Source organism: Thalassophryne amazonica, chromosome 11 (assembly GCF_902500255.1).
Source record: "Thalassophryne amazonica chromosome 11, fThaAma1.1, whole genome shotgun sequence".
NCBI classification, from domain to species: Eukaryota; Metazoa; Chordata; class Actinopteri; order Batrachoidiformes; family Batrachoididae; genus Thalassophryne; species Thalassophryne amazonica.
The window spans coordinates 9722875-9736271 of NC_047113.1; the positions used below are offsets into that span (position 1 = coordinate 9722875).

Sequence of the window (13397 nt, forward strand, 5' to 3'; positions counted from 1 at the left end):
AAAAATGCCCAAGCTACCTCAACTGACTCCTTTTCGACATGGAGGAGCAGCGGCTCGACTCCAAGCTCCTCCCGAGTGACCGAGCTCCTCACCCTATCTCTAAGGGAGCGCCCAGCCACCCTGCAGAGGAAACTCATCTCGGCCACTTGTATTTGCGATCTCGTTCTTTCGGTCATGAGCCAAATCTCATGACCATAGGTGAGGATCGGAATGTAGATCAATTGGTAAATCGAGAGCTTTGCCCCCCTACTCAGCTCTCTCTTCACCACGACAGTCCGATACAGTGACCGCATCACTGCAGATGCTGCAGGATCAAACCTCAGTATGAAAGAACAGGATCAAAGATGTGGTCATTTGATCAGGATCAAAGAGGAGTCAGGGATAACAGATCAAGGATCAAAGGTCAGGAATTATGACTATCTATCTATCTATCTATCTATCTATCTATCTATCTATCTATCTATCTATCTATCTATCTATCTATCTATCTATCTATCTATCTATCTATCTATCTATCTATCTATCTATCTATCTATCTATCTATCTATCTATCTATCTATCTATCTATCTATCGACTGCATTTATATAGTGCTTTTCCTTCTGCATCAGACGCTCAAAGCGCTTTACAATAATGCCTCACATTCACCCCGATGTCAGATATATATATATATATATATATATATATATATATATATATATATATATATATATCAACAGATAGCATGTATCCAGGGCATGGTTGGACCTTGAAGGAGGCATTCTCTAAGTGATCTCTGATTTCATTTTTGGACCTCACCAATATCTTACCTATATTATAGTGTGTGTGCGAGTTTCTACGTAAGCCCAGAGTAAGTAATGCAAAAGAGCAGATAACACTACAACAGGTAATACCCAAGATAACATGAAATGGAGTAATAGGGCTGGGATCAAGGACAAGACAAGACAATAAAATTGTGGTCTGGATCTGGATGAAGATGTCTCAAACTGATTCCAGAAAGGCCCAAAAGGGTGCAGGTTTTCTTTGCAACCACCAACTAGGCCAAGTGATTTCACTGATTAACTGATTCCATTTGCTCAAAGGGATGTTAATCAGTGAAATCACCTGGTGGAGTGGGTGGTTGCAAAGAAAACCTGCACCTTCTCAGCCAGTTTAAGACCTCTGATCTAGCCTTTGACCATTAACCATTAAGGTCCACAAACATAAAGAAGCATTTATTTGGATGTGTGAGCAGGTCCATGGATCTCTGAGGGTTCATCTTTGAGGTTTGATCTTGAACCCATTTGTCCTGTTTCCTTTGATCATTATCAAAGATGAAAAGTGGCATCAGGATTAAAAAAAAAAAAAATCAGCATCAGTGATATCCTGCTGACAAACAACCAGCAGACAAATGGCAAGGATCAAATTCATCAATGAACATCTGAGGTAAGGATCAAAGATCATTCATCAGGATCCAAGAACAGCAATCAGGATCAAAGACCAGGATTACTCTCAGGATTAAAACTCAGTGGTCAGAGACCATGTAACCAAAGTCGTTGGACCTTGGTAGAGGTGCGCACTCCTTGAGTGCTCTCTGAATTTAGATTGAGATTATTACTTCGGACCTCAGCTAAATCTTTCCTTTATCAGACCCTGCTTAGTGTGCATGATGTGTGCCCATCACAGGTCCTGGAGCAGAACAGATAACACCATCTTACAAGGCTCCAATGAGAGTGAGGAGTGGGCGGGGCCACCACTGGCCCTCAGGTGGCCAAATGAACATGTGGCTGTGAGACACTGAGACAGACAATGATGGCAACAGAAATGTATTAAACAGATGAACTCATTCAGTGGGCTGCTTTCCCAGAAACAGATTAGCTCTCAGCTATCCTTTAATCACAATCTGCCATTTTCAGATAATTGGTGAATTTCTAAATCCTGAGGAGAAACTGAGCTCAGTTCAATGTATGAGTCTGTCATATTCATAAACGTGGGAAATAAATAAGATCGCAGAGCACTGCTCGTCTCCGCTACAAAGGAAGGCATCCGTCTCACTTCAGCTGGCTGTGTCATTTCTCTGACTTTCCTCTTTGTTGTATTTAGAGTAATTTGAGCTCATCTGCAGATGCTCACGCTGATGTTTGGTCCTTCTCATGTTTTCTTCTTCCTCCCCTTTTTGTCTTCTTCATCACTCACAGGATTGCACTGTGTATGAAACGGAGAACAAGATTCTCCACGTGGTGAGTTTTTTTTATTTATTTTTAAATAAACACTCATTTCAGATGTAATATTATTGTATTATTTATGAAAGTGGTAACTTCTGGATCTACATTCAGACTGAGATCAGCAACAGAAACCTTCGCTTTTTACACAATATTTAAACCATAGAAATCTGTTCACAGGTTTGTCAGGCGTTCGTGCTCATGTTGCGTGTACTACATGATGTAATTCTCCCAGAAATTGAATTTGTGGTGATTGTGAGTTAAACAACACACTGATAGAGTAGAGCCACTGTGCACCTGTTTAAATTTAAAGACTCTTGATTTTTTTTTCCCCTTTTGTGCAAAAGTGTGCACGGTAAAGTGTGGGCAAGCCTGAGGCCTTATGGCAGCCCATGCTGAGCTACAGCGTGGTTGTGCGTGTGCGTATGTGTATGCATGTGCATGGATCCATCTATGGCAAAGAACTGTGTGTGTCCATGTGTGAAAGTGAGCGAGCAGCGGGTGTCTAATCTGGGTTGACAGTTGGACTGGGACACTTTCCTGCTGCCATTCAAGGTCAGGTGGGAGAAACCAAGAGAAAGGCTGGGGGGGGGGGGGGGGGTGTCTGTACGAACTTGGCACCCTGTGTCACAATATTTATATAACAGGATAAGCCACGCTGTTAATATATACTCAATAAGCAGCTGTATGTTACAACGTTGTTCGATGTTTTGGCGAAAAGAATGCGTTTGTCATGTTGGTTTGCAGATTCTGTGAACACACCACCCGAATCGTTCTGTTTGTGGAAGTGCTGCTGTCAGCCACCTTTGTTGTTGCAGCTCACACTGTGGCACATGATATTAGCTTGAGATAGTAAGTCCCTTCGGCTGCTCCCTTGTTTGCACTCGGGGTCGCCACAGCAAATCCAAGGTGGATCTGCATGTTGAATTGGCACAGGTTTTACGCCGGATGCCCTTCCTGACGCAACTCCACATTACATGGAGAAATGTGGCAGGGGTGGGATTTGAACCCGGAACCTTCTGCACTGAAACCAAGTGCATTAACCACTTGGCCAGCTTGAGATAAATACAAATAAATGAACAGACGCCTGTAAGGCAGCACAGTGGCTTAGTGGTTAGCACTGTTGCCTCACACTAGAGGTGGGCGGATCGATCCTAATATTGATAATATCGATATCAACGCTGGTATTGATATTGAACGATCCTCGTGTAAAAAGATCGATACTCAAGCTTTTTTTCTCTCCCGCACGCACTGACTGCTGCGCAAGCAGATTCATCAAAGTCTACTCTTTGTCTGTAAGAGCAGCGCTGCGCTGTGTCACACAACACGGAGCAGCGCACCCTTGTATTGTGTTTTGTCAGCCCTCGACCTCAGGAGACTTTGTTTTAAGTTGTGTTGAGTGATATTTTTTTAACAAAAATGTTGATTGTGATAATAAAGTACTTTGTTGTCACATACAATGTTTGGCGAAATTCTATCCTAGGTCTTTTGGATCCTTTGGATCTTTGAAGCTTAAATATGAAGAAGTATCAGTATCGATATCGGCGATACTGGGCCTGTATTTACTTGGTATCGGATCAATACCAAAATTCCCAGTATCGCCTACCTCTGCCTTACGCAGAGAAGGTCCCAGGCTCACTTCCGACCAGGGCCCGGTTTCATAAAGTGGTCTAATCTTGTTTAGTCAACTAAACCCTCTTAATTGATGACTAGTTGAAGTAGGTCGCTGCACAAAACGCTTAGTCGGCTACAGTTTTGCATTACCGACTAAAGTTTTTAGCCTGCTACAGGGGAGGCTAATCTTATTTTAGTCATCAAATCTTCAGTGTCTTACCTTAAAAATGGCAGCTATTATGTATGGAACACTCGAGAGCACCCCATGACGCTCGTATTACTCCAAAAGGACAGCTTCCTCCACTTTAGGCTGTGTGTTTGTGACAATTCTCACATTAGCCACCGGTTGCCGCTGTTACGCTGAGCAGCGTTGTGTGCACAAAAAAAATTGATGGAAGTGCTGTAAGTATGTAGAAGAAGAAATGCTAGGCTAAGAGCTAAGCACGTTGTTCTGCAGTTCGTAGGTCTTTGTAAATCTATCTATAAAGCAAGAAACGTCTGCGTGAGTGTGTTTATGTGCCTCGCATATCTCTCTGACTGTTTGTCAGATTGGCCTCAGCTTGGCACAATGATGTGCATACTTTATTATGAAAATTTTGGGGAATAAATTTCAAAACCTTTATTTTGAAACCTTTATTTTCCTTACAGGTTTGGCTTGCTCTGGAAATACATTGCTTCTCCAAATGTGCCCGTGAATAAAATCAAGCACACCTACTCTTATTTTGTGGGGCTTAGTGCACCAGTTTAATTGGCTAACGTTAGCTTAGCCTTAGCTGGGTCCCACAATTTACCCAGTCTGATCCAGACTGACTGCAAATATGAGTAAATTAAGTACTTTAATGTCATTTTAATTATTTAATTGGTTTTTTGTAGCATTTTGTAAATGCCCAAATGCTGTCCATCGTACCCCTGCAAACAAATAATCAAGTGCATCTCTCTTCTTCTGTGTTGAATAATGGCAGCAGGCATCCTTATTGTTACATTGCTGCCACCTTCTGCATCAGTCCATTATAGCAGTACTAAATGCTCTCGATGAGTCCAGTGTCTTTCAAGGATTTAAAAAGCCAACACTTCCCCCTCCCACTTGACCTGAAATTGTCTGCAGATCACCTCAACAAATTCATACTTATTACAATATTCCACCTTACATACCCCTTACGGCACCTCAAAAAAACAAACAAACAAAAAAATGTAACCAGATTGAGCCTTCAAAACACTTAAAAATCATGCTGTTGCATTACTGTTTCTTTTCCCTAAAGGCCAAAAAAGCTAAACGCACGGGTAGTGGTACTTTCACATTAGTGGAATGGGGTTCATTGTCCTTGCTAAAAGCCAAAATATAGAAAAACACAACAGTTGTAAATCACAACAAACCTAAATGTCCCTGACTCACATTAATATTAATAACTACTGTATTCACATCCATATGTTTGTGCTTCATGTACACTAACTGTATTTATTGCTTCCTATATCTCTTTGTGTGTTTATACGTCTGACCGTGTTGGATGAATCTCAATCTTTTTCTTAAAATAACTGTATTTGTCTGGCTCTTAGTATATTAGTGTCAACCATGTCTGAACTAACGTACACTTTGTCTGTTAAAAAAAGAGTAAGTACACCTCTTTGTACATCCCACCTTCAAACACAGCCTCATACGACCATCTGTGAAAAATCTACTTAAGCTCCCAATTTTGTATGGGAATACAAACTTCCTACAGGCACTGCGCTACTTTTAACATTCTTATACTCGTATACGACAGCTAAGATCAAGCGTTATTAAATTATAAATAACTTTTGAATGATATCAGATAGAAACTTACTTTTTTTTTTTGCTGAAAAGTTAACTCCGCAGACGTTCGAGCCAGCCATCTTTGTACTCATAGAAGCTGTGTGATGACGTGTGCAGTGTGAGTATCCAATCGGAATTGGTTCACCGTCACATGGTTTTCCAAAATCCAATCATAGTGCAGATTCACCTCAGGTGAAAAGCCAAAGATTGTTTTCAGGAATGATATGTTACTAGTTGGCCCGTTTGAATAGCCCCTTGGGTGCTCCAATGAGTACATACTATTAGTACATACTCAGTGCGCCCTGCGCCATTACGCACAGCGATCAGTGAAGGGAGGAGCAGACGGAGAGCCTCTGATGACAATATCACATGCTCAAACAAAGAGTGTGTAACTATCAGGATTGCTCCACTAGTTTGCATGTGAATGTTACTGGATAACTGTGTTGCTTTCTCTTCATAAAGCACTGTTTACCATATCAATGGACAACAAAATGCATAAACCATTTTGTATATATTGTTCAAAATGTGCATTTGTGTTTATTGTTTGAACCTTTTTGTTGTGCAGTCTTTCACACAAGACCTCAAATTACCTTTATAAAGTGTCAAAACAGTTGTTTATTATAATTTGCTGTGTGTTTTGAATAAATGTGTGTGGAAAATTATTTTTCACTTTATTTTTTCCTTGGTTTCCTACTGGTTCTCTTGCTTTCTCCCACTTTCAAAGACATGCAGGTTGAATGAGTGTGAGAATGTTTTTCCTGTCTAAATATGTCAGCCTTGTGATTGGCCGGCGTCCTGTCCAGGGTGAACACCACTTCTCACCCAATGACCATTGGGACAGCCTCCAGCCTCCAGCCTCCAGTGACCCTGAAATGGAATCAGTAGGTTTAGAAAAAAGATGTCTGGGTAGACACGTGTACACATGCATGCAAAACACTTGGTGCCAGACTACAAGCTACACATGATTAACTGTTACGAGTGGGAGGTTTATGTGTGAAATAGAGAGACAGCGTGATGGCAGAGAGGAGGAGGTGTTTGTTTTTAGCTGCTGCTACCTTGCTGATCTTTCTTTACTATGTGTTTTAGAAATTAATAAAGTCGAGCTAAAGCATCGCTGCTTTCAAACTGTATGAGGCATGGAAATGCATAAAAAAGAGCAGTCACACAGAGACACAGATAGATATACAGTTCTGTGCAACCGTTGCACATTTTATGTCGACTATCAGAAATACCCTTTGGTTAGAATATGAAATGCAAAAGATTCAAATTATAATAATAAAAAATATTATATATAGTCAGATAAATATTATAGTAGTCAGAGAATGAACTGTTTGAAAAAGACTGTATATACTGGCCATAGGTGCTGGCCATTTAGACGGAGGGAAAACAGTGGTTATTGTCATCATCTTTAAATGTATTCTTGAACAATACTCTGCTCAAGCAAGAGGAAAAAAATTAAAACATCTTAAGTCAAAATACATGAAAGACCAAAGCCAGTGGTATAATTTGCATACTGTATTTATTTATTGTTTTTCAGACATTGTCGTCGTCATTATCATGTTCATGATGTAACAAAGCCCAGGAATCCCAGTAACACATTAGCAGCATGGTCACATTGAGTAGCAGTTTATTTGTTGTCTGAGGTGAGCTCAGAGCTGTGGTCAGTCAGAAACATTTTATATCAAATGTCTGGAAGAGAATGATCATCTAATGGTACAATAGTGTGCAAATGTTTTAGGCACATTTAATACTTCATAAAAGCATTAAAATGGTGAAAACCTGATAAATATTCATTTATATAAATGAACTGTGTGATGAATTTCAACTTCAGTTATTAGCTAAGAAAGTTAGATTTTACTAACATTGACTTTTTTTTTTTGTTTTTTTTTGGGGGGACATAAGTTGCACCAGAGTAAAGTTGCAAGACCACAAAAACAATTTTTAATAAAAACACAACTTACTGTATGAGAAACTGTGTTTTGTAATCTTTTAATATTGCATGATCATTTCTAACTGTGTTTGTGTGGTATTCTGCTGGCCATTACACATACAACATTATTATTATTATTATTATTATTATTACTATTATTATTATGGCAGCACAGTGGCTTAGTGGTTAGCACTGTTGCCTCACCGCACAAAGGTTGTGGGGTTGCTTCCTGTCCTTTCTGTGTGAAGTTCACATGTTCTCCCCATGTTTGCGTGGGTTCCCTCGGGATGCCCCGGTTTCCACCCACATCCAAAGACATGCAGGTTAGATAAACTGGAAACTTTAAATTGTCTGTATGTGTGCGTGCAGGTGTGAATGTGTTTGTCTACATGTGGCCCTGTGACAGACTGGCGTCCTGTCCAGGGTGTACCCCGCCTCACACTCTGTGACGGCTCCATCCCCCGTGACCCTAAACTGGAGTAATTTATATATATATATATATATATATATATATATATATATATATATATATATATATATATATATATATATATATATATATATATATATGTTGTGAAAGTGTAGGAACACGGACCCACAACAGGGGGCGCAATGAATGGACAATGGAGGAAGTAAAAAACAAGATTTACTACTGAAACAAGCACGAGTAGTATAACAAACACAATGTTTAGGGTCGAATCCGCTGGTGTCGTGTGGGCAGGCTCGAAGATAGGAGACGTCCGTCTCAGTCGAACCGGAACCACCCAGATCTCCACTGCCACCGAACCCCGGAAATACTGGAACCGCCAAGTCCCGAATTCCCAGGTGGCCACTGCCTCCGCTCGTCGGATCCGGTACTGCTGGCAGGAGAGAGCAAGAACACACAGGAGTGGATGAACGCACCCAGTACAGAGAGGGGAGAAGCCGCCTCCACCTCTTGGCAAAGTTCAGCAGGAAGGTGAGTACTTATCCAAAGAAGGAGGGTCTCAGTAGTCACCAGTCCTGAAAGGTTTAACAAGTTTATCAATCACAGAATATGCTGCAGAGAATGTTACCTTGGTCTTAGGCGATATCTCGGCACTGAGGTGGAGACGCCGTCCTCCTGATATACCTCGGTGCTGAGTAGAAACAGCTGTGTTTGGTGATGGGTGACAGCTGTCACCCAGATTACTCCCATGATGCGGTAGCGCCCTCTGGTGCCTGGAGCCCGCACTCCAGGCAGGGCGCCCTCTGGTGGTGGTGGGCCAGCAGTACCTCCTCTTCAGCGGCCCACACAACAGGACCCCCCCCTCAACGGGCGCCTCCTGGCGCACGACCGGGCTTGTCCGGATGGCGTCGGTAGAAGTCGGCCAGGAGGGCCGGGTCCAGGATGAAGCCCTTCTTCACCCAGGAGCGCTCCTCGGGGCCGTACCCCTCCCAGTCCACCAGATACTGAAAACCCCGGCCCATCCGACGGACGTCAAGGAGCCGGCGGACAGTCCAAGCCGGTGCTCCGTCGATGATCCGGGCAGGAGGCGGTGCCGGACCCGGGGTGCAGAGGGGTGAGGTGTGAAGAGGCTTGATCCGGGAAACATGGAAAACTGGATGGATCCGCAGTGAGGCCGGAAGCTGGAGCCTCACTGCGGCGGGGTTGATGACCTTGAGGATTTTATACGGTCCGATGTATCGTTCTTGCAGTTTAGGTGAGTCAACCTGTAGGGGAATGTCCTTGGTGGATAACCAGACCTCCTGCCCAGGACGATACTTGGGGGCCGGGGCTCGTCGCCGGTCTGCATGTTTCTTCGCCCTCGTCCGGGCCTGCAACAAGGCAGAGCGGGCGGCCCGCCACACCCGACGGCACTTCCGTAGGTGGGCCTGGACCGAGGGCACACCGACCTCTCCCTCAACCACCGGAAACAAGGGGGGCTGATACCCCAAGCACACCTCAAACGGGGAGAGGCCGGTGGCTGATGACACTTGACTGTTGTGGGCGTACTCGATCCAGGCCAGGTGGGTACTCCAGGCCGTCGGGTGCGCGGCTGTCACACAGCGAAGTGTCTGCTCCAGTTCTTGATTCGCCCGCTCTGCCTGCCCGTTGGTCTGGGGATGGTACCCAGACGAGAGGCTGACCGTGGCCCCCAGTTCCCGGCAGAAGCTCCTCCAGACATGCGAGGTGAACTGGGGACCGCGATCGGAGACGATGTCTGATGGTATGCCATGCAGACGGACGACGTGGTGGACCAGGAAGTCCGCTGTCTCCTGGGCCGTAGGGAGCTTCGGGAGGGCCACGAAGTGGGCCGCCTTGGAGAAACGGTCCACTATCGTGAAGATAACAGTGTTTCCCTGGGACGGCGGGAGACCCGTGACGAAATCCAGGCCGATGTGGGACCAGGGGCGATGAGGCACAGGCAATGGCTGTAGTTGCCCTGAGGTCTTTCTATGATCGGCCTTGCCCCTGGCGCAGGTGGTACAGGCCTGGACGTAGTCCCGGACGTCGGTCTCCAGGGATGCCCACCAGAAGCGTTGCCGGACGACTGCCACGGTCCTTCGCACCCCTGGGTGACAGGAGAGCTTAGAACCGTGACAGAAGTCCAGGACTGCGGCCCTAGCTTCTGGTGGGACGTACAGTCTGTTCTTTGGTCCGTTTCCGGGGTCCGGGACACGGGTCAGGGCCTCCCGGACGGTCTTCTCCACGTCCCAGGTGAGGGCGGCCACGATAGCGGACTCCGGGATGATGGGATCCGGGGGATCCGACGGTTCCGTTTTGACCTCATCTTCGTGCACCCGGGACAATGCATCCGATCTCTGATTCTTGGTCCCGGGGCGGTAGGTAATCCGGAAGTCAAAACGGCCAAAGAACAGTGACCAGCGGGCTTGCCTGGGGTTCAGACGCTTGGCGGTTCTGATGTACTCCAGGTTCCGATGGTCAGTGAAAACCGTGAATGGCACGGCTGTTCCCTCCAACAGATGTCTCCACTCTTCGAGGGCCTCTTTCACAGCAAGGAGTTCCCGATTGCCGACGTCATAATTCCGTTCAGCGGGGGTCAACCTGCGAGAAAAATAGGCACACGGGTGAAGGACCTTATCGGTCTTCCCGCTCTGGGAGAGCACCGCTCCTATCCCTGAGTCCGAGGCATCCACTTCAACCACTAACTGGCGGCTAGGATCGGGCTGCACCAGAACTGGTGCAGACGAGAAGCGCCGTTTCAACTCCTTGAACGCGGCCTCGCACCGGTCCGACCAGGTGAAGGGAACTTTTGGAGAGGTCAGGGCTGTCAGGGGGCTAACTACCTGACTGTAGCCCTTGATGAACCTCCTATAGAAATTAGCAAAACCGAGGAACTGTTGCAGCTTCCTACGGCTTGTTGGTTGGGGCCAATCTCTCACCGCCGCAACCTTGGCCGGGTCCGGGGCGACGGAGTTGGAGGAGATGATAAACCCCAGGAAGGACAAAGAAGTGCGGTGGAACTCACACTTCTCGCCCTTCACAAACAGACGGTTCTCCAACAACCGCTGCAGAACCTGACGGACATGCCGGACATGAGTCTCAGGATCCGGGGAAAAGATGAGTATATCGTCTAGATATACGAAGACGAACCGGTGCAGGAAGTCCCGCAAGACATCGTTTACCAACGCTTGAAAAGTCGCGGGAGCATTAGTGAGACCGAACGGCATGACCAGGTACTCAAAATGACCTAAGGGGGTGTTAAATGCCGTCTTCCATTCGTCTCCCTTCCGAATCCGAACCAAATGATACGCATTTCTAAGATCCAGCTTGGTGAAGATTTTGGCTCCATGCAAGGGAGTGAACACTGAATCCAACAAGGGCAACGGGTATCGGTTGCGAACCGTGATCTCGTTCAACCCCCTGTAATCAATGCATGGACGAAGCCCGCCATCTTTTTTACCCACAAAAAAGAAACCTGCGCCCATCGGTGAGGTGGAATTCCGGATCAATCCGGCAGCTAATGAGTCCCGGATATAGGTCTCCATTGATTCGCGTTCCGGCCGTGAGAGGTTGTACAGCCTACTGGACGGGAACTCACTGCCTGGAACCAAATCAATGGCACAATCGTACGGACGGTGGGGAGGAAGCGTGAGAGCCAGATCCTTGCTGAACACGTCAGCGAGGTCATGATACTCCGCTGGCACCGCCTTCAGATTGGGCGGGACTCGGACCTCCTCCTTAGCTTGGGAGCCGGGAGGAACCGAGGAACCGAGACACTCCCGATGGCAGGTTTCGCTCCACTGAACCACTACCCCGGACGGCCAATCAATCCGGGGATTGTGCTTAAGCATCCATGGAAACCCTAAAACCACACGGGAGGTGGCCTGAGTCACAAAGAACTCGATCACCTCCCGGTGGTTACCTGACACCACCAGAGTTACTGGAGGTGTCTTGTGCGTGATTGGTGGGAGTAGGGAGCCATCTAGTGCCCGAACCTGCACAGGCGAGGTAAGAGCCACCAGAGGGAGCCCTATCTCCCTGGCCCATCTACTGTCAAGCAGATTCCCCTCAGAGCCCGTGTCCACCAGTGCTGGGGCCTTCAGGGTTGAGTCCTCGAACAGGATCGTGACTGGGAGTCGTGTAGCAATGTGGGTGTGTCCCACGTGAATGTTTTGGCCCACCCCTGGCCCAGTCTCTAGGGGCGGGCGTTGGAGTTTAACCGCTCGGGGCAGTCGTTTGCCATATGCTCACTCGAGCCACAAACATAACAAGCTCCGTGGGCCCGCCTCCTTTGTGCTCCAGGTGCCCTAAATGTTGCCCTGCTCGTGTCCATAGCTTCGTCAGCAGGGGGAACCATAGGCGCACGGAGCGCAGGAACAGAGGAGCGTGGGGAGGGCGGAGCTCGATCGGACCCGGAAGGGAGAGGGACGACGCGTGCCTGGCCACGCCCTTCGCCTCGTTCCCGACGGCGTTCTTCTAACCGGTTGTCGAGTCGTATGACTAGATCGATAAGCCCATCTAAATCCCGCGGTTCGTCCTTAGCCACCAGGTGCTCTTTTAGGACCAGTGACAGTCCGTTTATAAAGGCAGCGCGGAGGGCAGTGCTATTCCAGCCGGATCTCGCCGCCGCGATGCGGAAGGCGACTGCATAGGCAGCTGCGCTCCGGCGTCCCTGTCGAATGGACAGTAGTGCGGTTGAAGCGGACTCCCCTCTGTTGGGATGATCGAACACCGTTCTGAGCTCCCGTACAAACCCATCGTAAGTATGAAGGAGCCGTGAGTTCTGCTCCCAGAGCGCTGTAGCCCAAGCGCGTGCCTCCCCACGAAGCAGATTTATCACATAAGCTACTCTGCTAGCGTCAGTCGCGTACATCACGGGACGCTGAGCGAAGACGAGCGAACACTGCATAAGAAAGTCCGCGCACGTCTCCACACAGCCTCCGTACGGTTCTGGAGGGCTTATGTAAGCTTCTGGGGACGGAGGAAGGGACCGTTGAACGACCAGTGGAACGTCACTTTCACGCGCAGGGTCCTCGGGAGGGAGAGCCGCAGCGGCGCCCGAAGGGCGTGCCTCCACTTGTGCGGCGAGAGCCTCCACCCTGCGGTTTAGGAGAACGTGCTGCTCGGTCATTAAATCGATCCGAGAGGTGAAAGCGGTGAGGATCCGCTGCAACTCACCGATTACCCCTCCCGAAGCCTCCGCTGCGCCTTGGTCTTCCATTGGCCGTTCAACAGCCGGTTGACGCCCCTCGGGATCCATGACGCTGGCCGAGATATCCTGTTGTGAAAGTGTAGGAACACGGACCCACAACAGGGGGCGCAATGAATGGACAATGGAGGAAGTAAAAAACAAGATTTACTACTGAAACAAGCACGAGTAGTATAACAAACACAATGTTTAGGGTCGAATCCGCTGGTGTCGTGTGGGCAGGCTCGAA

The 13397-nt window shown here is 47.3% G+C and overlaps 1 protein-coding gene across 1 annotated transcript in view; it reads left to right on the forward strand.

Annotated features, from left to right (window-relative positions):
• The window catches only part of si:ch211-26b3.4 (connector enhancer of kinase suppressor of ras 2), a 438839-nt gene that overhangs the window by 199297 nt on the left and 226145 nt on the right, over positions 1–13397 (forward strand). Inside the window, exon 5 of the mRNA XM_034181376.1 lies at positions 2176–2217. Coding sequence (XP_034037267.1) covers positions 2176–2217 — 42 coding nt within the window. The remainder of the gene's footprint in view (positions 1–2175; positions 2218–13397) is intronic.